Here is a 25,630-nt window from a genome sequence, read left to right as displayed (position 1 = left end):
AAACTCTCCGCACACTCACCGGACCTGGGCTAGGACTGGGTCTGGGGGCTCCCGGAACTCGGCCTGGCATTTGTTTTCGTAGAGCACTGAAGTGCTGTGTTCCATTCTCTTCTTGCCTTCATGGTTTCTGAAGCAAAGTCGACCATTATTTGATGGCTTTTCCTTTAAATGTGATCTGTTTGTTTTCTCTAGCAGCTTTCAGTATATTGTTCTTGTGCTGGATTTCTGGGTTCTTGACTATTATATGTCTCCGTGTGTTTTTATTGGGTTGATGATCTTTGTAGTTCTGTATGCTTCAGTTAGGCGAAGTCAGAATATTTCCTCATATTTGGGAAGTTTTCTGCTATTACGTCTGCCTGTATTCTTTTTATATCATTTGTATTAACTCTTTTTCTCCCATTGATGCCCACTAGTCTCACATTTTTTATCTTTACATCATCTTGCAGGTCATGAGTTATTTTTTCCTGCATCCTAGTTGTTTTAAGAGATGTTTTCTTACCTTTTCACTAGATGCAATGGTGTCTTCAAGATGTGAAACTCCATCTTCACTTTAACTGAATTGGTTTTTCATCCTTGCAATTGAGATTCTAAGTTCCTCTATGTCTCTTCAACTCTGCTTCATGAGATCTATTTGTTTCCTATATTGCTCATTGAAGGATTCCATCGTTTTTCCAATCTCTTCTATGTTTTTTTCCATTTCTTCTTCAGAAGCAGTTATTAATTCTTTTACTTCGTAGATTATTTCTGATTTGATTTCTTCTATATGGTTCTGCATTTGATACTTTACTTCAGATGCTATTAATTCACAATTTTTTTTAATTTCTAGAGGTTATTTGTGATCTGAGTTGTTCTATAACTTTTCTCAATTATTTCTTTCCTTCAGACGCTATTAATTCAGACATTGCAGCTGTGTGATTCCCAATTTCTTTGGTATAGTGTCTTCTGCACTTGTTCTGGGTAGGTTCAGGGTCTGAGATTATATTTTGCTCCTTCTCTTTGAAATTTTGTATAGCACTGTCTTCTGATCTTTGATGTAGCACATTGGTGCAGTTAAAATGTTAGCACCTACTGAAATTTGGGTGCATATCTATGAAGTTTGAATTCATTCAATTGTGCCTCCCTTGTGTGTCCGCTGTGCTCAACTTGTTCCTGCTGAAGCCCTTGAAAGTGAACCTATTGTGCCCCTTTGGGAAGATGTTCTGCTCCTGGATTAGCTGGGTTGTTCTTGTCCCTAGCCTCTCTGCAGTGACTTCAACTGCAGTGTCACCCCAGGCCTGTATAGCAGGCCTGGGCTGTGTCTGGAGGGGTCTGAAGAGCGAGATGGACATTCTCACTCATAAGCCAGAATTAGGCTGGGTTCTGAGGTGCCTAGCAGGCACAGAGGAGCTCAGAACCCTGCACACTTTCACCGGGCCTGGGCTTGGGCTGGATCTGGATGGGTCCAGAGAGCATGGTGGAAGTTCTCACTTACAAGCCTGTCCTGAGATGGGTCTGGAGGGGTGGAGAGGTCCTGAGAGCGTGGTGGAAGTTCTCCAACCAGTGATCTTGATGGCCCCTTGGCCAGAGAAATCCCCAGCCTGATCCACAAGGCCCGCCTGATCCCTTGTATCCACATGGTAAGACAGCATGCTGGAAACCCGGGTACCAACATCCCTATGTCTCCCCTGCAACTATAAAGCCAGGATGCCCATATCACTGTGGCAGTGAATGGAAGAGTTGTCCACAGTATATATGGTCTTTTCTTTCACTGTAGCCTGAGTTCTGAGTACTACAACCCCTTCAGGAATATCAGATTTGAACTCTATGGCTCCATTAAAGCTCCACAAACACGTCCTTTTTCTAGAAACACGGTGCATGTCTCACAAAACATTCCTAGCCTTAAATCTTATTAATTGCAATAATGTACACATCCAATGTCCAGAAACTTTCCTTTTTCCACCAATGGAAGTTCAAATCTTCAAATCTATGAATATTCTCCTCCAATCCACTCTCCCTTCATTCATTCCATTGACACTCCAGAAGCTTGTGGAAGTGGGTATATTGCTGCCAATGGTAGCTGGAAGAGCAAAACTCACAAATTCGCCTGAAGATTCCAACCTAAATTTGGGACCTCAAACTGCCTTGCTTCCTCTGAGCTCTTTTACCTTCTGCCACAACCTGCCCTCCCACCCATTGTCCACATCATCCCACCTTCTGGGAGAATTTCAGTAAATCCTTGGAGTCTACTACCAAATGTTCCCCAGCAATGGTGGACTCTAGGGTCTGGGTGGAAAGCTGCCCTTAGCAGTGGGGAAACCACATATACAGAGCCACAAGAGGCTAATCAGGATGAAAAAGTGGGTGAAGTTAGACATCACTGAGGTCCTCTGCCTGCTGTCTGCTCTTTGGTGTTCCTTGGAAGGCATACAGCCATGCTTATTGTTTTCTTCCTATGATTGATGGCTATCTGTGTGCCAGGAATTTATCTTGGCAGAAACCCTAGAACAACTCCAGAGCATACAGAAAGCCTATAACTTATAGGCCTTGTAGAAGCTCAGTGTTCACCACGTTAAGGGTGAGTTCCAAATCCAGCCACTTCTTCACTACCTGCTGACTAAGAATGTTTTCGAGGGAAAAAAAATCCTAAATGTAAATCATTTCCCTTTGAAAAGTGTGCTAGTGCCAGTGGGAGGTGTGGAGGCTGGTTCCACAGTGAAGATGCCCCTATTCTGATCTTCATGAGGAAAACTCAGAGAGCACTAGAGATAGAGGATAATTTAGTCTGATTTGGCACCATTGGGCCCTTTGGGAATAGGAACTTTTTTTTTCTTATATCAAAAGGAAGTGAGATACAGAGATGATGACATGGTCTGACAGCAGAGGTGACTCCCTTGGAAGGAAGATGTAAAGGGGTAACTGGTTTATCCCATAATTCATCTATTCATTCATTCCTAAGCAATACTTTCAAGAACTGTCACATACCACACCCTCATCCAGATGCTCAGAGTGGAACAGCGAAGAGCACAACAGGTTGACCCTACATGGTGTTGGCATGGAAGTGTGGGAGAGACTCTCACAAAGAGTGAGCTGAATAGGTCCTGGGAACTGAATAATACACAGAAAACACACAAAAATGATAGACATCACCTTATCATCGGGTGATTAGACTTTACAGGTTTATTTGATTCTTAACAGACTTACAGCGAAAAGTGAGGAAATCTACAATACCAATATATAATCACACAGTGGAAGGGATAGAGGCAGAGGGTGACTTCTACAGGGAAAAAAGCAGGGAAAATCAGCTAATCAGGACAATGAGGGAGGCCATATGCAACATATGTCTCCTCTCCTCAAAATTGTAGAATCTCAAAAATCTTGTGCAACTTTTTAAAAAAAAGAACAAGCAACAGACCACAGTTTATATTTTTCCGTTTACATGAAAATATCCAAGAAGCCTGAAGGCAATTCCATTGAGACAAAAATCAGACTAGCATTCCAGGGGCTGGATAAGGAGATCAGGAACTAGCTGGCTGTTTAATAAGTGCAGGGTTGGGGTGGGGTATGAAAAATATTTCTGAAACTAGATAGTAAATTTTGTATAACCTTGTAAAAGAATTAAATACACTGAAATGGACACTTTAGGTCTATTTGATGCAACGTGAAGTTGATATTCTTTCAATTGTGCAATAGTGAAGAGTTTGAGCTCAGAGCTGCAGTTTGAATCCATTACTCCACTCTGGCATTGTGATCATGGGCAGCTGTTGCTACTGACTTACCTCTGTTCTTCACTTGTAAAATGGGCCTGTACCCTGCACCCACTACCTGGTTCACAGAGAGAGGAATTTTTACATAGAACATTTTAGCACAGAACACACATAACAAGGAGGTGACAAACGAAGACTGATTATTCTGGCAGGGAAAAGTTACTCAGCCTGAGCTGTATCCTGGGACTCAGAACTGCACACAGTCATACAGATAATTTTCCCCTTCTAACCCGTAACTTCTATATAGTCAGCAAAAGGGCTTAAATTTTGTTAGTCTAGTTCTGACTTCTTCACCTCTATTCACAAGAGAAAGGAATACAACACAGAGCCTTGGGAAAACTGCAGCATTTTGGACAGAGTTCCACAAAGATAATTTTGCATGGAATTGTAGCTAGGAAGGGAAGGGTGATGGTTCACAATAGATTTTTTCCGATGTATGAAGTGAGGGGCCTTTCTTTAGTGTTCAGGCATTTATGAAGGTGCAATCTTAATTCCTTTGCCCTGAGTCCATCATGCGAGGAAGGAAGGAAATCTTGTATGATGGGGGTACACTGCGAACACCAAATTCCTGGGGTGTTAAGTCAATGTCCTCAGGAGCCACTGGTGATGGAGAAGTTCTGGAGGAAGGTGGTGAAGAAGAGGAACAATTCAGTACGGGCTATACCTTCTCCAAGACAAATGCGCTTCCCTGTGGACAGAGAGCATCACAGTGAGGGTCAGGCTCTGCCCTGTCACAGCCTTCAGCTTAGACTCCTGTACTCACTGCATAGGTGTGAGGTCTGAGTTGCAACCTTGCATGCACTTGGAGGAGGTTCTAAGTCTTTCTGATACTGGGTATAGATCTTTGGGTGGATAGTCAGTATTCAGTAGGAGTTAGAAGATACAGAAATTTGTAGTTTTGATTTTTTCAAATTTCTAAATGGTGCAGTAGTTCTATATGAGGTAAATACACATTTGTGTATATGAATACAAAAGTATGTGCACCTGAATGAGGTAACATTTTTAGTGTTATTAATTTCTCATAAGAGAAGAGTACTATGTAGCTCATAGGGCTTTTGAAAATGTAAAGTTGCTATTCATAAGAACACAAAATAATACTTGGTCCATATTAAACATCTACAGTGTGGAATCAGTTTTGTGGCTTTTTTCTGAATGGTAATGTGTTTCTGAGACTATGTGCCTTTATGTGTCTGTCGGTCTGTTTGTATCTATCCCTATCTATATATCTCTATTTATTTCTCTGCCAATCTCTCTCTCTCTCTCTCTCTCTCTCTCTCTCTCTCTCTCTCTCTCTCTCTCTCTCTCTCTCTCTCTCTCTCTCTCTCTTTCTCCCTTGCCCCATTTTCCTGCAACCCCACTGTTCTCAACTTTCACTGAGAATGAAGTCATGGATGAGGCCATTGCACAGGTTCACTGAAGTCACTGATGAAACTAAAATTAAAATTATAGAGAAAAGTCATTTTGGGGAATTATTTCATATAAACAATAAGAAAAATGGACATTCGGTTTGCTCGATGTCCATTTGAGACAATCTCATTGTTTAGGGCTCCGCAAGGGTAGGAGTGAAGATGGACTGCGATAGTTGGGTTAAAGCAAGTGGGCTAAAATAAAGTGTCCAGGAAACCAAAGCAAGCAATCCTTTGTCTTGGGAAGAGCAGCAGAATCATCCTCCACAATGAGGGATAGGGTAAATGGGTCAACTTACCCATAGAGAATGGAATAAAAGCTGGACTCTTCTTCAGTGACCCCTTTGCATCCAGAAAGTGATCTGGGTTAAAGGTATCTGGTTTTTCAAAATGACATGAATCATGGAGAGCAGTAGTCAGGACTGTGTAAACTTCTGTGTTCTGAGGAAACATGAAAAGATCAAAAGAGATTTCTATTGTTTGGCTTCTAATGAAAAGACATAAACAAATGGATAAAACAAGTTAAAACAGAAAAAAGCTTTCCCCATTGAGAAAACGACAAGAGGTCCAAATATGGGTTAAGATACTAAAGAACAAGCACAGGGACCAGAATTCAATCCACAGCATCACATGCCCAGCCAGCCAGCCCCCCAGGGCACACTGAGAAGGTGACTAAGACTGTGTGGTAGCATGCACCTGTAATCACAGTGCTTGGGAGGCTGAAAACAGGAGGATCATTATGAATCTGATCTGTGTAGTAAAACCCTACAGACATTGTACTAAATACATTTTAAAGAAGAAACCAAAAAGATTCACACAAAGATGTGGGATCCCATCTTGTCTTACCTTGGGCAGGATGAACCCTCGGAAGGCAGTGTCTTTTGTGACCATGTGGGGCACACCAATAGGGAGGAGGTCGGCAAATCTCTGAATCTCACAGATGACAGCCTCAGTGTATGGCATTTTAGTTCTGTCCTCCAAGGCTGGCTGGCGATGTGAACCAATCACCTGTTCAATTTCCTTTTGGATTCTCTCTGCACAGAATAAGGGACAATGAAGCCCACCTCACAAAGCCCACCTCATCACACCAAGGACATATTTGTTTTTGGACCACTGAATTAGAAAAATCCTTCAGAAGAGGGTGGTACCAATGATACTCTCAAAACAATCAGCTGTGGGTGAGAGAAAGAGGGAGAAATTAACAAGAATTCACACCCTTCATAATCTAATTGAATCCAATCAGCAAACAGGCCCAGCTTGTGAGTGTGGCTGGCTGGGCCCTTCCTGATCTTCCCTCCAACCAGCTGCTAGGCCTGGTGTGTGAGTGGGACCACACGGAGCCCACCGGATCATCACTCCATCTAGCTCCCAGGCCTGGCGTGTGTGTCAAACTTCCTCCATCATGTAGGCCCAGTGTAGAACCCTGTGGCAGAACTCCCTACAGGGCAGCTAGAGGCAAGACCCATCCAGCTGTTCCAGGATCAGAGCATCTTGCCAGAGTGGCAGAGCAGGTTCACTTCCAAGGGCTGCAGCAGGAAGAAATTGAGCCCAGCAGCTAGACCCAAGCCACACCCACCTCAAGGAGTTTGAACTTGGTACCTCGGGACCTGGTGCAAAGATAATAACTGTATCAAAGCTCTACAAAAAAGGTCAGAAGACAGTACTATACAAAATGACAAAAGGAAGCAGCCAAATGCATTCTCATGCCCTGAGCCCACGTAGAACAAATGCAGTACACAATAGCATAGAAGAAATTGGAAATCATACACCTGAAATCTCTGAAATTATAGCTTCTGAAATAAAGAAACAACTACAGAAAGGTAGAGAGGAACACAGATCAGAAATCATTTCTGAAGTACACAAAAAATGATAACTATGTTGAAAAAAGTAATAAGTACTTCTAAAGAAGACACTGATAAAAATAGAGGAGAATAGAAAAAATGATGGAATCATTCAATGGGCAATAGAGGAAAGAAATAGAATGCATTAAGCAGATTCAAATTGCTATACAGGAAATTAAAACTTCAATCACAAGCTGGCAATCCCCTTTTGGTGAAAGTGAAACTGGACTTTCACACCTGGAACACACAATTGCAGTTAGTGAAAAGGTAAGAAAAGATCTCTTAGAAACCACTAGGATGCAAGAAAAAAAGTTCAACATCTGCAATTCGATGCAAAGATGAAGAACGTGAGACTAATAGGCATCACTGAGAAAGAAGGAGTCAATATAAATGATATAAAAAGAATGCAGGCAAAAGTAATAGCAGAAAACTTCTCAAATATTGGGAAACAATCAGACATTCAGGTAACTGAAGCATATAAAACTCCAAATAACAACCCAAGTGAAACCAAACCCATACATTTAATAATCAAGATCCCAGAAATTCAGCGCAGGAACAGTATACTAAAACCTGGTAGAGAAAAGAAACAAATCACATTGATGGGAAAACACATTAGAATAATGGAAGATTTCTCCTTACAAACCATCAGATCAAGAAGAGAATGGAGGGTAACTGAAGCATATAAAACTCCAAATAACAACACAATTAAAACCACGCCCACACATTTAATAATCGAGATCCCAGAAATTCAGCACAGGAATAGTATACTAAAACCTTGTAGAGAAAAGAAACAAATCACATTGACAGGAACGCATGTTAGAATAATGGAAGATTTCTCCTTACAAACCATCAGGTCAGGAAGAGAATGGAGGTAAGTACACCAAGTCTTGCAAGAAAACAAATTCCAACCCAGACTGATATACCCTGCAAAACTCTTTCAAATAAAATGGAGAAGTGAAATACTTCCATGACAAAGAACAGCTAAATAATTTCACGATGACAAAGCTAACCTTACACAGACCACTAAAAGAGATTCTAGGGAGGGATCAAAATGACCATAACTTCATGAATGAGAATGGAAGCAATCCACCAAATAGGGCAAACCACTAAACAGAAGAGAAAAATAGGTATACAGCAGCAGTCTTTCAATTATTCTTTTGTATACAGAAACAAAATATTTCCATCAGCATACTCTACAAATAGTCTTCTTCTGCACCCTATGGGGCATGATTCTTTCCAGGTCTACAGAGTGGATATCAAGGAAATAGCAGTAGCTCAGTCCCAAAGGTTGCACTTGGCTACCAGTAAGCATCATGCTCACTGTGTATGTCCACCACATACTAGAACTTTGTGCGATATCCTCTCCATAAGTGGATAGAAGTACTGGTCATATATTTGCCATTCTAGTATTTATGTTATGTTTTATTCTTAGTAATGCTTTACTATCATGGAAACTTTTTCTAAGTTGAATTTTGTATATTAACCTAATCAACTACTGTGTGAGTACTCTGAATTGAACACAGATTCATACACATGATACACTAAATTCTGACCTCTTATTTGGACTCACAGTTTAATTTTAATTTTTAAATATTATTTTGAAATATTTAATTTAATTTTTAAGTAATTAATGTTAATTAATTTTCTGAATATTGTTTAATTTTAATCTTTGTTTTATGCTTTATACTGTTTCTTTGACTTACAATCTACTTATAAGACATTGGATATTTTTTCCTAGTATGCAAAACTTTAAAAAGTGTATTTCCATTTTCCACTGACTTCATATTAGTTCTTCTTTGTTTTTTACAGAACACACACACTCACACACACACAAACACATTATATATATACATATATATATATATATATATATATATATATATATATATGTATATATGAATGAAAAAATGTGTATGTAACCTGACATAAGATTGATACTGTTTTGTGGAAATCTTCAATGACCTTTTAAATGGCTTCATCTAAACAATTATATTTTGCATAGTCCTGAAAAAAAATCAATCTTGAAAGAAAAGTGATTACAAAATGAGTAGAAAAACCATTTTAGAGATCTTCAGTAGAGTAAGAAAAACAATTGTGCTCTTTGATATAATTTCTCTTCCTCTTTAAAGGAATGGTGACTCACATCTGTCAAGTAATGAGCTACATTCTTTTAAAAGCTAATATGCTTTGATAAAGATTTCCCATAATCATCATTAAGAATGTGTACATAGTAATTTAGTTAATAAAACATATAACTGACATGTCCAAATCAGTGATATATCATTGAATAAAATTATGTATGGTTCAGTTAAAAATAAAATGAAATTTAATTAATGTTGGAAATAATCTCTCCACATTCACAGCTATAGATACACGCACAGCACTATTTTGGAAGGGATTTTTATATGAAGAAGTACAAAATTCCTTCTCTAAAATAAAGAAGAAATGAGCTAATGTTTTTTGTGCACCCAAATGTGTCATTGCTAGGTCAAAAATCATAATGCAGAAGAAAAGAATCAATTAATACTTGCACAAGTAGATAATAAAATGAGTTCATCAATCAATCAATGGCTAAGTCAATAAATGAAAAAATTGATCAATGAATGAGGTGAACAAACCAGCGAATAGATGTACATATTTGATTCATCAATCATCTAAAGATGACTTAATCTATTAATAAACAGTACACATTCAGTACAATAAGCTGTTGTATAATCACATAAGCCCTAGGTTTATAAAGGGCTGTATAATGAATAAATTAGTGAAGATATGATGAGACGAACTAATAAGTGCATGGAAGATTTGGAGAAAAAAGTGAATCTTGCGTGAACAAATGAGTTATGAACTCAAGAAATGCAGGAATGATGGATGAATGAAGCATTGATTGAAAAACTGCAGATTAGGGAATGAAACCTAGTTCAAAGATAAATGAATGGGTGGATGCATGAATAATTCAATGAGCCAATGTATCCGTGACAACTAACAGTGTCAAATGAGTCAGTTAATCCAAATAAATAAATAAAAATATATGTTCTTTCACAGATAAGAGGTCAGTAAGTATACAGGTGAATTAATAAACAGATGAATGGTTGGATGGTTCAGTTTTTAAGTGTGATAGGAGAAAACAATAGAAAAACAGGCCAATAGATTTTTCATTCCCCTGTATATCCCCAGGAATGGCTTAGCTGGGAGTTTGTCTGAAACCTGTAGAGTTCATGGCATAAGTGCCCAGTGTTACCTGTCATCCATGAGGTCCCCCACCCTGCCTCTGCATCCCAAAGGACATCAAAAGTTCTTCTCAATGGGCTACCTATTGCACACCTGTTATATGGGGGTACTTGAGCAAAAACAGGAAGCCATAACGTAGAGTTGTGCTGGTGGTTTCTGTGCCAGCAAAGAAGAGCGAGAGCGAGGTCAGGATGAGGTTCTTGTAGTGGAACTCAGTGTTCTGGTCAGATTTGTCCTAGGTCCAGAGCAAAGAGACATGAGAGGATCAGGGAGGATGAAAAACTTGCTGTTAGAAGATTTGTCTGTCCCTCTGGGTATGCTTGCTCTGTTTTTGGGACTCAGAAAATCTGGCTTGCTTTGCATCTCGCTATCTTACCATTCAGCTCTTTGTCTCTCTCTCCTCTCCCTGTAGGTTTCCCACTCCCACGTTTCTCTCTCTGTTTTTCTGTCTCTGTCTCTCTGTCTCTGTCTTTGTCTGTCTGTCTATCTATCTGTCTGTCTGTCTGTCTGTCTCTCACTGTCTCTGTCTCTCTGTCTTTCTGTCTCTCTGTCTCTCTGTCTCTCTGTCTCTCTGTCTCTCTGTCTTTCTGTCTTTCTGTCTTTCTGTCTTTCTGTCTTTCTGTCTTTCTGTCTTTCTGTCTGTCTGTCTGTCTGTCTGTCTGTCTGTCTGTCTGTCTGTCTCTCTCCTTTTTATTCTTTCAGGCTGTTTTAATCTGCCTTCATGTGCTTGGCTTGTTTCTCACTTCGTTTTCCCATTTTCTTTCTTCCTCTGCAGCTCTTTCATTTTATTGCATTTTTTTTTGCTCTTTAATTTTCTTCCTTAGTTATTTCTTGCTTCTTGTCTTTTTCCTCCCACTTCAGTTTTTCCTTCCTCACTCTTGCCTCTGCTAAATGCTTTTTGCTTCTGCTTCTCCTGACTTCCTTTTTCCCTGTTCTCTCTTCTCTGTCCTCTTCTTCTTTCCCTTCTTTTCTTGTTCCATCTCTGTTTTTGCTTCAATCCACCCCTGATCCTCCCCTTGTATCCCTTCCCCTCTTCCTGATCTCACTTTGTCCATACGGATCAGGAAGGCATCAATGAAGTCTCTGGGGGAGCTGGCGTCAAGGGTTTCACGGTGTTTTTTCACACTCTGGTCAATGAAGGTGTTGATTTCCTGCAGGTTTTTGTAGATTTCCCTGTGTGTGCCAGGAAAGTGTTTCAGGATGCTGGAGAAGAGTTCAAACACCTTCAAGAAAGATGGAGCAGTTAGGTCCACATAGTGCTCGTCTAGTAGATCATAGAGGGAGGGAGCTGTCCTGGGCCCCTATCCTCCTGGGGAATCTCTGTTCCTCCTTCTGTCTCTACTGTAAATCTGCCTCTCTCTTCCTCTTTCATAACCACATATACATGTACACACACACATGCACACACACAAATTTTGTGTCCCAGGATCTATCTCTGCTATTTATTTTTCCCTTTTCAGTCTTCTCTCTCTTCTTCTGTTATTTCCCAAGCCTTCCTTTTCTTTGTTTTAGCACTTTAATTCACCATGCTCTTCATGCCCCTTTGTTTTCTTAGCCCCTTAGTCCCTGCTCATCCTATCTCCCTCATTTCAGGTCTAAGTGTCCCCATCCCTCTGTGTTCTCTGAACCCTTCTCCCTGAATTAAGTGCATTTCTTGGATCCCAAAAGCATAGCATTATTACCCACGACTTGAGTGCCCTGTCCCCCATACACATCCTCTGATATTCCCCCTGACCTGGCTGGAAAAGGAGATGACGAGCATAAAGGTCTTATAGATCAGGTCCAGCATCCGAAGGAACTGGGGATCTTTGTAGTCAAAACGTTTTCCAAAGACGATGGAGCAGACGATGTTAGCAGAGGCAGAATGAAAGAACAATACAGGGTCCATCAGGCCTCCTGGGAGAAAAGGCAGATATTCAGTGGACAGAGATCCAGGGTTCTGGGGAGCATTTGACTTCTGCCCTGTCTCTGTGTGACTGCTAAAGCTCAGTGATAAAAGACAAGAATAGCAATAAACTTTGACATTCATCAGCAAATATTATGTGCCATGCTGTATTCTTAGCTATTCGTGGGTCATTTTAACTTACTTACACAAAAACATGGTAAGGAATATGCGATTCTGTTATTATCCCCCATTTTATAGATGGATGATTTATGTATTAAATGATATGACCAAGGCTGCACAGCTATGCATTCTTGGGGCCAGGATTCTGACCAGGGAGTGAAGAGACAGACCCAGGGGTGGTACTTCCTGTACTGAATCTCACCCCTATAAAGCTAAGAAAGTTATGGCCTGGTGCAGAGGTCATTGAGCTTGGCCAATCATTTCACTGTGCAAGTTTAAAAGTCGTGATAACTTCCTCACTTGATTGTCACTGCGTTCTTCATATCTGTCCCTCTCCAGCCTTAGGGTGATGAGGAGCATGGCTCTGAGCCCAAGGACACCAGGTAGGTATGGTCTGCTCTTTATCTTTCTGTCTTTGTCTTTGTCTTTGTCTCTGTCTCTCTGTCTCTGTCTGTGTCTCTGCCTCCATCTCTCTCTGTCTCTCTGTCTCTGTCTCATCTGTCTGTCTCTGTCTTTCTGTCTTTCTGTCTTTATCTCTCTCTCTCTCTCTCTCCCCTCATCCTTCTCACTTGTCTTCTTACATCCCTCTATGGACCTTTCCCTGTCATTTGGCTATTTATTTCTAATTTTCACTCTCGCTTTTGTTCTACCTTTATTATTTTTTCTTTGATTCTCCTCCTCTCTTTTCTCTTTTCTTTCCTTTTGCTCTCTCCATGTCTACCACTTACTCTTTGATGTCTCTATGTCCATCATTTTTCTTCTTACTCTCTCTGTTCCTGCTGCTTCTCTCTAGGTTCAGAATCTCCACTCTTGAGAAATACTTGGCATGAATGAAGAAAAACCATCCATGGAGGTACAAAAGCAGAGTCCTGTCACCTCTATCTCCCTGTAACTGAGGATTATGAAGAAACTGAAAATGTGTCCCAGGAGCTGAACACACCTGCCATTTTGCTCACTCCCTGCTCATCTGTTTTCATTGAAGGTAAGAAAAGACCAGTGCAGTATGTTTACATCTGGTGTCACCGCTTTTCCCTTTGCTCTGTTTTACATGATCCACACTTGTATAAAATCTTTTGATGCATACATTGAACTCTTAAAATGATTTCCCTGGACACAAATTAAGAGAAGACACTCACTAAACCTGTTACTTAAAGATATTCTTGCACACTGTAAACATCACACTTCCTTCTGTGGATGTCATGTTCTGCTGCTTATTTCTCTTCATGTCTATTCCATCACTTTATCATCCTATCACTGTCTGTCCGTATTTCTACACTTCTCTTCCATGCATGTCCCTGTGATTTTATTGCTGTGCATCTGGCCCTTCCCTCTGTATTCTTAGCTTCTTTCCTATCAAACCCCACCTTGAAGACTCACCCTGGGATTTCCGCAGCTCTGCCACCATAAATTTAGCCTCCTCCTGAATCCGCTCCTTCACACTCCACTTTCCCATCCCGAAGTCCCTCATCGTGGCCAAAGAGAATCTTCGAAGGTCCTTCCAGCGTTCCCCTTTGGCAAAGACCAACCCTAGTGGTTGTAGGAGATGCTTAGGTTACAGGGGAAGTTCAACAGGAGGGATCCCTCCCTGTTTCTTTCCTCCTTTATCAGATTCCACTTGCCCAAGTCCCATCTATGGCCTGCCCCTTCTTATGGCTTTAGCGTCCTCACCATATCCTTGAAATACAGACTCCACAGCAGCAATTGGCCCTCGGCCTGAGAATGCCTCAGCTTGATCCACAAGAGCTTCTCGTATAGTCTCTGGCCCACGCAGCATGACTACAGGCCTTGGCCCCAGGTACACGGTGAACAAATCTCCATATTTCTCTCGGAACTGTCAAGCAAATCCATACCAAGGTTGCTATTAGTCAGTATGTAAATCAGTTGTTAAAACGTTAAAATGCTTTAATACACAATCGCAATTAAATGCAGTCAACAGGATCCTCAGTCCTTGCCTCTTGGTGTCTATGTGGAGTGGATCTCAGGGCTCAATTGGACACTGAAATCCTTAAAAATGTTTGCACATAATCTGTATTTATCCTCCTGTATACATCAAATCATCTGTAGATTGCTTTTATCTAATACATAGGAAATGTTATATAGAATGTGCTACTGTATCATTTAGAGATTAGTGGCAAAAAATAGTGTGCATATATTCAATACAAGCAAAAGTTTTTCAATCCAGAGCTGTGTGTATCTGTGAATGCCGAATGCACAGGTTTAGAAGGCCAGTGGTATGTACTGAATCCTAACATAAACATGCTCTGCAACTTCGCCACCATAAGTTCCTCAACAAAATTGTGTAGTGGCTTACCAAAATGAAAAAGGAAAATAATACATATAAGCTCTTTTAGTAAAGTGATCATAAATACATGTAATAAGTAGTGAAATATTCACACAATGGAATGTTTTCAACAATGAAAAACGAACCACAACAGCTATAACTGATAACCCAGATGGAATTCACAAACACAATGTTAAGTGGAAGGCACTAGACACAGCAGCATGTTTAATTTCCATCTTCTTTACATAAAATTCAAATAGAGATGAAAGTGACCCATACGAAGGGTACTAAGAGCTAGAAAGTGTAGGAGGGAGGAGAACACAAGGGGATTCAAAAATAATTAAACTATATTGTGCACAAGTAACAATCCCCATGATGAATGTAAACACTGTGTACTGCAAACATGTAGTAATATAAATAAAATGTTTCAAAAGTCAACCCGTGTTGTCAGAATACCACAAGGTTGTCACTTCATCTACATTGCAATGATAATGTGTCCACTGAGCTATTCATTTTGGGAGATAATATCCAACTTTAGAAAACTTTGATCTAAAACTCTGCAAAACTTACTATTACAATGTCTCTTGGTGTCTTCTGCAAAGGATTCTTATTAGTTTCCTTGCTTCTATTCCTATTGATAGAGCACAGGGTACTCACTTTTCTTTTTCTAACTCCATTTTCAAAGTCACTCAAGTTTACTTAAACTGCAGATGAACTCACTCCATTACCTCTGCCTATGAAGCTGACCATAAACTAAGAGGAAAAACAAGGCCATAAAATTAGGAACAGAGAGTTAGAGAAATTCGGAAGTAGAGTAAATGTTAAACACCAATGTCTGCATGACTGCTAGGTAACCAACAGTGTCTGGGAAATGTGAATTTTGGGACAATTATATGGAATTCTTGTAAAATTCCTGAGAATGAAATAATGTGGTAATGTAGCTACCATGGGAACCAGAAAAAGTATATCACCTGGACATAAAGTCAAAATGAGCACAAACATTTGGTTTTTCTGACTAAGCATAGGGTGTTGGTCACCAGATTTCAATAAAGTATATTTTTTCCTATGCTTTCAGTCTTTCACGAGTGCTTCTCTCTTGATCAATTCTGCCACAACTTTATGCTACTTAAAATGATTTCAAAAACAAACCAAATCACAACAATCCTATAAAAGTGTAAATTACTCAATATTTCCACATTCGTCAAGATCTCCAGGGAAACTATGTCATGGAAAAAAGATCAAAGACTATACCATGGATCGTATAGCCCCATATAACCTGACCATGTCAATTCTCTGTTTCTTTCCATCATACATCCTTGGCTCACTGATTCAGCAGCATGCTGCTGCCTAGACTTCTTCTTGTTTTCTTCCTTGAAAAACACCTCTTCCTTTGGTACGGGCACCCACACCTTTGAGTCTCTGATCAGAAGCAAAGCAAGACAGTCTGTCACTGATCCCTGTCTAAAATGGTTCTCTCTACATTCTAAAATATCATGCTGCTTTATATTAAAATAGCTTTAGTCTATGTGGCAACATCATTTCTCTTTGTTTCTTTTTATCTGTATCTCCACGTGGACTCCCTTTAAGTCTACACATTGTATATGCCTTGTCCAAGATGCCACATTATCAATGACCAAAATCTTCCCCGGGACATAGAAATTGTCAAGGAAATTATTGTTGAATTAACAAAGAAGTAAATTAGTGATCAAAATATCACATCCATGCAATGTCTCCTTTAATCCTCAGAGCATTTACTATTATTATTATTATCATTATTATTATTAATTTTATTGAGAAATAAATAGCAATCAGACAATTTCAAAACCAATTAATAGGGCAGTTTCAATAATTAATACATTGCATATTGTTGTCTTCATATTGGTAATTCATAGTACAAGATGAAGACATGATATCCTGTCCATACACTATTAGTACAAATCTTTCTTCCCATTGAATTAAGAGAAAGTAGCTGTATGTCTCTCCTAACTATTTTGTATATACAGATACAAAATGGTTCTTCATTTGTAACCCCTTTTTTCTAATTTTATCAAAGATGGGTATTCCATTGCCATTTAAATATTGTAGGTGTGTGAATTGAGCAAAATAATCCAATATAGTCTAATAGTCCATAATAGTAGTGGCTTTTCCATAGGACTGACAATATCAGTTGTTGACTTGAGTCTTTGCAGCTCAGCATATTAATGTGGCTTTAATTTTCATACCTTATTATTATACTTTTCTGTTTGATGACTAAGACCAAGATAAAGCCCCTTTATCTTTTTTTTCAGAGCAATCTTAAGAGCCTCATATTCTTGTTGTCACCATGGCATAGAATAGAAACTATAAACCTCCAACTCCAAAAGGATTTGGGATGTTATTGGAGAAGAAAAAAAGAACAGTGTCTCCATTCCCAGAGCTTCCCATCTTGAAACTAACATCTGTTGGTCCCCTGACTTATGCAACCAAATAAAAAGGCAGATTGTGGATTCCTAGAAGAGCCTCGGAGAATCCATAAAAGATCTCTAAGGGACCCTTTGTAGACTCAGAATAGTCTAATTTTAATCATATTCTCAGAAATTGTACGGATTCCCAAACTATCAAGCAGAGTTACTTTAGTATTGGGGAGATAGAAGAGACCTGCAGACCTCCAGCTGCTCAATTCAGTTACCCTCCCACTGTCAGTGGACCTGTAAGTTTGAAACTTCTAATGTTGTGCCTCGCCATTGACATTAGTCCATTTTGTGCTGCCATATATAAAAGACTGAGAATGGGTAATTTGTAAAGAACGTAGATTTTCAATATAGTTCTTGAAGCCTAGAGGTCCAAAGTCAAATAGATCTGGATCTTGCATAGCCTTCTTTGTCTGCTGTCTTGGATAGATGGTACAGGATAAGAAGCATGCACATGACCAAACTAGCCTCCACAGGAAGCACACTTCAGTGGCAATCACATTAATCATGAAATAATCACCTTTGAAACATCCCACCTATGAGAACTGTTGCATTGCAAGTCTTCAACAAATGAACTCTGAAGAATACATCCAGAACATAGTTTTCTATCCCGACCCCAAAATTTCTTGTCCTTTTCATGTGCAAAATACATTCACTCCATCACAATATGATCAAAAGTCATAACCCATTCCAGCATCAACACACAAGTCAGGGACCTCATCAATGAAACCAAAGTATGATTTCTCCTGAAGCAAGCTCTCCTCCAGATATGAACTTAATACAATGGTGAGACAGGCATAGGAGAGACCATTTCTAAAGGGAGAAAGAGGAGAGATAAATGGTGACTTGTTCCAGTAAGCCCAAAACCCAGAAAAAGAAACAATATAGGACCTCTGTGCTATATAAAGAGCAACTTAAATGCAGAACTATGCACTTGAGGTCACCATGGACACAATAAAACACTTAAAGGAAGGGTGCCAGATCCATGGCCCCAAAGACAGGCAGCCTTTCCCAAGTCCTGACCATTAAGTCCTGCTGAGTTACATTCAGTGTCCCCATTCATTTGATCTTTTGTTGACTCCTGTGTACATATTTACTGAGCCCATGTTGTGAGCCAAGCCCTTTGTTCGGCACAGTGATCAGGCAAATATAACATTGACATGAACATTGTAAACAAGGAGAGGCAAGTGATGCAAAGAATTAAGGTGACACCATGCATGATTTCACATACCTGCCATCCCAGTACTCAAGTGGCTCAGACAGGATAATCACTGTGAGTTTGAGGACAACCTGGGCTACAGAGAAAAACTCCGTTCTAGAAAAATAAACCTTATTGTAGGTATGACCTTGTCTGAGGATCTATAAAGATTTCTCATGAGAAGTGATACTTGCATGGACACCTAAGAAACAATAAGAATGAAGAGAATGGGTGAATAGCAGCAAAAAGAGAGTGCATAAAGCATTTCCCGGTGCCCCAAACTATTCCTGTAAGATATATGAAACAGTTGCCATAAAAAAGAGAAAATTACTGGGTGACTTAGTGTGTATGTGTTGTCCTTGTATTTGGTACACTGAGGCAGGAGAATTGCTGAGAATTTAAGATCAGCTGCACCATCTTTGAGTTCAAGTCAAGCCTTGAACTTAGAATACAATTTAAGTAGAAACATAAATTTTCAAAGAGTTGTGTAGGAAGTGATGAAACAGGGAATTCTAATGGAAAAGAAAAAGAAAGGGAATAAAGATAAGAAGTATGTTGGGCTGTTTGTTTGTCTTTTTGAGATAGGATCTCTGTATAGCTCACTTTGTTTTTAAACTCTGTAGTCTACATTGACCTTATATTTGCGGTACTCTTTCTTACTCATCCTCACATTAGCTGTGATCTTACACCTTCATTACCATGCCAAGCTCAAAAATAGGCATGCAAAGGTAAAAAGTTTCCATGTCCTAATAATAATAATAATAATAATAATAATAATAATAAAACTATAAAAGGCAACACTTTATCAAGTGTTTTATGTGCAAAGTTGGTTTTTTAATGATACTGAAATAATCCCCCATAGATCAGTATTTGAATATATAAAATTGTTAATTTTTATAATTTTATAATTTCAAAGTGTTGATGTCTTTCTTACATTCACAATAGTCAAAAATTTACATTTAGTAGAAAACTAAATACAGTTTTTGAACATGAGGAATAACCAGAACCATTCCTAAATATTAAAAACCCTAATTTCATTGGTGCATTATTTTGAACTTGACGAAATATCTTAAAATACTATTAAGAAATTGTAGAGAGTTCATATCATAGTTTAAATATTAAGAATTCTTAAACTCTGTAGGTTGTCTTTGTTATTGTGGCTTTGCACAACTGGATCTCATCCTACTTTTGACAGTTAGGTGTGCTAAGTGCATTGCCATGAATCAGAACTGTGCAGCAGATTAGTACAACGCAGTTGTGGATGTTTCTGTGGATGACTGACATGTGGGCCAGCAAACTGGGGGAGGAGGACCCAATTCAGATGTTGTGGCATCAACCAATAGGCTTGGAGCCTGGAAAAATTAAAAAGGCAAAGAAAGGATATCTCTGTTTCAGAACAGCTCCAGTTTTCTCCATAAGTCCGTTTTCAGTTTCTTCAGTCTCCTACTGCAGTCCTCTAATGGGGACTCTACAGTGAGCTTCCAAGACTAAAAATTTTGACAAGCGCTGTGTCCTTCATCCTGATAATACCCACATTTGGACAAAAATTCACATGGCAACAACTGCAGCACCAGAGCTGAAGAGGAGATCAGCCCTTGCCTTGTTGAGGCACAAATGAAGGCTCCAGAGCATATTCTTAGACACATTGGCAAGTCTCAGATTTCTGAGTCAAGCAGCTTGCAATTGACCTGGATCCCACCAAGCCTATTCAGCAGTAAGCACCTATATTTGCATCAAGCTCCAATCTTCACATATGGATGCCTGAGTGATCCAAGCTGGTTGTTGCAGAAGACCACCAAAGCTTAGGAGTCAATCTTCAGTCTGGATCAGTTATCTCTCTCTTCTTGCTTCTTTCATATATATGGTTTGAATATGATGCATACATGTCCCCCATAGATTTATATTTTCAGGTCTTGGGCATGGGCAGCCATGTTTAGAGGTGGATCTAACTTTTGAAAAGTGGGACCTACTGGAAGGTAATTAGATCCCCGGCACTCTTAAAATAAATGAATGCTTTTCTTTAAGACCAAGCTAGTTCTTAAGAAAGCAGGTTGTTACAAAGCAGTGCTGCACCTATGCTTGGGCCTATCTTGCATATTGCAGCTTCTCTTTCCCCTCTTGTACCATAGGAAGCCATAACCAGAAGCTGAACGGATCGTACTGCCTGGTGTTGCCTCAGACTCTAAAACACTTAGCTCAGTGTTTTAGAGTCTCATTAGTTTATAAACTCCTATCCTCTGAAATAGCAACAGAAGATAGAGAAACAGAAAACAAAGCTGCCAGGAGGCTCTCTTTAGCCTACCCAGGTTAACTATTTTATTGATTTTGGCTCCCTTTCTCTTCACCCAGTTGCTCATGTTACCTCAGTTCAGTGCCTGCCTCCTCTTCACTGTGTGTTCCATACTCTAGAACTCTCCCAGGCCCACTTCTTCACTTTTATCCCAGCACTCATGGGAAATGTTGTCTTATCCCCACTCCTCACTCTTCCAGGGTTTAGGAATCTGTTTAAAACCTTCCTCTTACATAAAACCTGTCTAGGCCTTCAAATGAGCAGAAAATGAGCAGAATGTTATATCTTCTCATATGCTCCTTATCCATAGGACTCAGTCCCAAGTACCATTACTGGTACAAAAAGTTAAAAAGGTGATATTATTAATAAACAGATCATTGATCAGAAAACAAACTATTGATAGCAAATTGCAAAGAAACCCAAGATTGTCACAATGTGTTTTCCACATTGTTAGGACAAGGAAACAAAGGAACTGGCTGTTACTACTGTGCCTTACCTCTCTCACCACCGTCGGTGTTGATTACTTATTAATAGTTGTAAGTAGGCACTTGGGAGGCAGAAATCAGGAGGATTACCACTATTATGGTATGTGTAATGAGACCCTGCACACACACGTAAAAAAAAACCTAAGAAGAAACAATAGTTATAAGTAGGTGAATAGTTTGGTGTGGTAGCATAGTCCTCCAAACTGTGCCATTCACAAGAGTGAGACAGATAAAGTGCAAATTCAAAGCTAACCTAGGCACGTTATCATAAGTCAGTGTCAAAATGAAAAGTGTTTGGGGAATAGTAAAGGGTAGAGGCTGAGGTTTCAATCCCCACTATGACAAATAAATACATAGTAAAATTACATAATGAAACCTTAAACCATGGCTGCCAAGTTGTGTGTACATTGCTTAGTAATCCCTAGATTCTTTTTATGATTGATAAAAACAAGCAACATTTTTATGCCTTTATGCCTTGATTGTGATCTGAAAGTGCTGAATTATAATAAATTTTTTTTTTAACTTCTAAATTTTTTTTTGGTGGGGGGACTGAACCAGGGATTGAACTCAGGCGCTTGCGCTTGCCAGGGAAGCGCTTATTCCACTGAGCCATTTCCCCGGCCCTACAATAAAAATTTTGATATTGAACATTTAACATTCAAGAAAGGAGCTTAACATAAGTATGATTCTATTGTCAATAAAGAAATCGAGACTTTTCGCTTTTGTATTATTATTTTATTTTAGAGATAGGATTCTTTATGTTGCCCAGGATGGCCTCAAACTCATGATAATCCTCCTGCCTCCGGCTCCTCAATGCCAGGATTATTAGGGTATTTATTGTATATAACAGATCTATTCATAATAGGAATCTGAGGCAAGTATATCTCACAGTGTTATCTTGTTTATGTTCCTACTTTTCACTTCCCTAGTAAGCACCTTCACTGCCTACATTTTGTCCATCTTCCTTCTATTTGCCCTCCAGTTGAATCAGGCCAAGCTTTTTTCTCTATGCTGACAAAGCCAAAATCTTTTTTTACTGGTGCCTCTGTCCTTTTTCTCTGCCTTCTAAGCAGGCATCCTTCAAGCAGCAGAGGACAGTGAAATTCTACACATTTGGCTCAAAACCAGACAGTTCTCTATGCCCTGTCATCTCCAGACACAGGGTGTCACTGCATTCCAACAGTGGTCAGAACCATGTCTTTACACACTGATTTTCCCCACCCAGGCTCTAAGTCCAAAGCAGGCTTTGCTTTCCCAGCCCACCAGGGGTTCATTCCATCTGTGTCTCACCTTCAGGAAAGACTTGATCAGCCCTTTTCTGTCCATCTGCAGAAGGTTCCCCAGGAAGGGAAGAGGATGAGGGCCTGGTGGGAGGTGGCCATGGGCCTTTGGGTGACCCTTGAACAGAAGAAGCAGGAGGCCAGTGAGGACAGCAAGGAAGAAGAGGACGCTGAGCTCCATGTATTCGGTGTCACTGCTGTCCACTCCTCTGCAGCCTGAAGCTGAACCTTATATCCTAAGCTTGTAAACTTATGCAACTTCACCAAATCCCGCCTCCTTTATCATCCATGTCCAAGGGTATGACTTAGAAGAGAGAAAGTAGCCACTCCTCCTCTTTGGGTATCCCAGATTCCTGCTCACTCCCCTGTAATTTAGCCCTTCCGTAGATGTTGGCACAGATTCTATCAATGAGAGGCCAAGGTGCATATGAGTGTGTGTCTGTATTTTCTGTGCCTGTGTAGTCAATTTTCTGAAGGGTCATATTCCCCTTGAATTTGGTCTGTCCAGGATTGCAACTTCCTCTACATGCTTGTATGTTTTTATGTATGAACACTACTTTACATGTCAATGTGAACGCATATTTCTGCGTATCTGTCCAAATGTGCTTCTGTGTACATTGCTGCATGTGTGAAAACATCTGTATATTTATTTCATGTTCTATATGAAGAGGTGTTTTCATTTAATAGGGGAGATGGTAGGGACTTCTGCTAGTATTGATGAGTCCGCATGTGCTGGCTGTACTTATTCCAGGTCTCTCATTGCTCCCATTAATATAGAAGAGTTCCCACTAGGCCTCTGGCTGTCTTCATTGGGAAGGTTCTCTCTCTCTCTCTCTCTCTCTCTCTCTCTCTCTCTCTCTCTCTCTCTCCATTTCCCCTTTCAGATCTTGAGATACATTGTACTTCATCTGTTGTCTACTATAGCAGAACAGCACAGACTGGATAATTGGCTATGAAATGTAATTCATTTGGCTCATGGATCTGAAGGTACAATTCAATTTTTTTGTAATGGGATCTGACATGGATCTTTTAGCTGCAGCACTACATGGACAAATAGCATGGAGAATGCCTAAGACAGGGAGCAGGTGTGGAACATTCTTTCTTTCTCACTCCCACAATGGCAATCCATCCATGAGAGCAGAACCCTCTTTACCTAATCAGCTTTTTTTTCTTTTCAAAGTTTCACTTTTATGGGAAAATAAACAGGTGAAACCACTATGGAAAATGGTATGGCTGTGCTTCAAAGATGTAGAACTATAAATTCCATTAGACCAGCCATTCCCATTCTGGGTATCTTTCGTAGGAGTTAAAGACATCGTATCACAGTGATGTATGCATATATACGTTTATAGCAGCACGTTCCATAATAGATAAATCTTGAAAACAACCAATGTGTCCATTCACGTATGAACCAATGAAGAAAATGTAGCATGTGTACACAATGGAGTACTATTCTGCCATCAGGAAAGACAAACTTGAGTCATTTGTAGGAACATGGTTGCACTTTGAAACCATTATGCCAAGTGAAATAAATAAAGCATACAAGTTTAGAAATCACTGTTATTATTACATGAAATGCCAAAATATAAACCAAATAAAAGACTGATATTAATAGGGATGAATATGTAGTTCAGTCATACAGTGCATGCTTGGAAAGCTTATGGTGCTGAGTCAATTTCAGGTACAAAACGGAGGAAATGAGATGAAATACGGGAGGAGATAGAGCAGCAGCAGTATCATTCTTGCCATCTTATGCAAACACTCGCTGAATTTAGGACTATGACTCCACAGTTAGGTCATACTATGTTGACTCATGGGAAGGGGCAGAGGAACAAAACTATTTAGAGGTTGAATCCATACTTTTGTGACCTTGCAGTGGTGCCACAACAGACTTTCTTGATCCTGGGACATTGCTCCTGCTATGCTAGGTTATCTGACACTGAAAATGGATGAGTGTTCTAATCTGGGACTTCCTTGCAAAATGGCATGGATGCTTTACACAGAGTCCTCACCCTTTGAAGAGGTGCACGTTTCCAGCCCATCAGGGCAGCTGAGACCCCTAGGAAGCCTCCCATCCAACGTGGAAGTCCCCATCTTATCAAATCTCTTGAGGAGCCTAAACTCAGTTCTGCAAGTACATGGGTTAGAAATCAGGCCAGAGCGGGAAAAACATCACTAAGGTTGTAAGATAAGAGTAGAGAAAAGCAGAGACAGAGACAGAAACAGAGACAGATACAGAGAGAGAGAGACAGACAGAAGTGATTGAGAGGGAGAGAAACAAGACAGAAAGGACAATCAGAAAGACTCCATTCTGCATCTATGTCTCTCCATAATCTGTTCCTCAGTGTGTAAGTGTCTTTCCCTGTTCTTTGTCAACCTATTTCTCTGTCTCCTTGTCTGTCTCTGTCTAGGTCTCTCCATGTCTCCATGTCTCTTTCTGTCTGTCCCTGTCTCTCTCTCAATCTCTTTCTTTCTCTCTGTCTCTATCTCTTCTCCCATTTTTTCAGCCTAATAGTGATTTTTTTTTACTGTACTGCCTTACTTCAAACCCATGTATTTGCAGACTTGAGTTTAGACTTCTCATCGGAACTGGATCTAGTCCTCAATCTCTCCACAAATGTGTACTGCAGATATCACTCACCAGAAATTTTAAGGAAAAATTTTCCATCACAGTGTTAAATAATTAACCCATCTCTAAATGTCTCCTGGTTCATTCCTCTCAAATATGGCAGTTTGCACATTGGATTTCTTCTCCAACTCAAACCTGTTCTGTGGCAGGAATCACCTTTGTAGTAAGAGCTCCATGCTCTCTGTAAAGTTTTCTGGAGGGCTAGAACTGCTGGTCCAGTCAGTTGTTTCTTGCTGTAGCTTCTGGCCTTCCCTCCACACTTACCTTCTCTCTAACCTGGAACTGACCTCAATCATCGGCTTAGCTGGTAGATGAGTCAGTAGTTGTGCTTCCTGTATTGAGGAAAAAAATATAGGGCAGGATTTTAGTTGGCAGCACCATGGACAAAGACAGCATACCCGTGGCCTTCAGAACATCCATAATGGGAAGACATGAAGTGATTGATGAGTAATTTAGAAAGTCTCATGTTTTGCAGGAGATATTTTTGGGTTTTTAAATTTTTTTTTCATAATTTTATTGAGAAACAAATAGCATTGAGACAGTTTCAAACCAAATTCGTAAGAGAGTTTCAATAAATAACACATTGCATACATTCTTCCTAGTGGTTAATTGCTGTACAAGATGCAGAAATGATATTCTATTTACGAACACCATAAGAACTAATCCCTCTATTCATTAAGGGAATGTAACTATATATCTATCCTAACCACTTTGAATACACAGATACAAAATGG

At 39.8% G+C, this 25,630-nt stretch overlaps 1 protein-coding gene and 1 pseudogene across 1 annotated transcript; one reads left to right on the top strand and one right to left on the bottom strand.

The window, feature by feature from the left end:
• Positions 1-4,333: 4,333 nt before the first annotated feature.
• On the bottom strand, positions 4,334-22,448 carry LOC101574653 (cytochrome P450 2B4-like). The gene is made up of 9 exons (XM_012513304.1): positions 22,278-22,448; positions 13,952-14,114; positions 13,661-13,810; positions 11,954-12,114; positions 11,265-11,441; positions 10,312-10,453; positions 5,996-6,183; positions 5,449-5,590; positions 4,334-4,431 (listed from the first exon to the last, which is right to left on the bottom strand). The coding sequence occupies exons 1-9, from the start codon at positions 22,446-22,448 to the stop codon at positions 4,334-4,336; spliced, it is 1,392 nt and encodes a 463-aa protein (XP_012368758.1).
• Positions 22,449-25,275: 2,827 nt separating this feature from the next.
• LOC101574254 overlaps positions 25,276-25,630 on the top strand; it is a 6,055-nt pseudogene continuing 5,700 nt past the window's right edge.

The sequence above is a fragment of the Octodon degus genome, unplaced genomic scaffold (assembly GCF_000260255.1).
Source record: "Octodon degus isolate 3935 unplaced genomic scaffold, OctDeg1.0 scaffold00428, whole genome shotgun sequence".
Classification (NCBI taxonomy): Eukaryota; Metazoa; Chordata; class Mammalia; order Rodentia; family Octodontidae; genus Octodon; species Octodon degus.
This window is presented reverse-complemented; position numbering and strand designations above follow the sequence as displayed.

Coding starts and splice junctions, on each gene's coding strand:
- LOC101574653 (XM_012513304.1), bottom strand. CDS start 22,448: ATGGAGCTCAGCGTCCTCTTCTTCCTTGCTGTCCTCACTGGCCTCCTG. Junction 14,115..22,277: donor TGATCAAGTCTTTCCTGAAG/GTGAGACACAGA, acceptor TTTGCTTGACAG/TTCCGAGAGAAATATGGAGA. Junction 13,811..13,951: donor GTCTGTATTTCAAGGATATG/GTGAGGACGCTA, acceptor TACAACCACTAG/GGTTGGTCTTTGCCAAAGGG.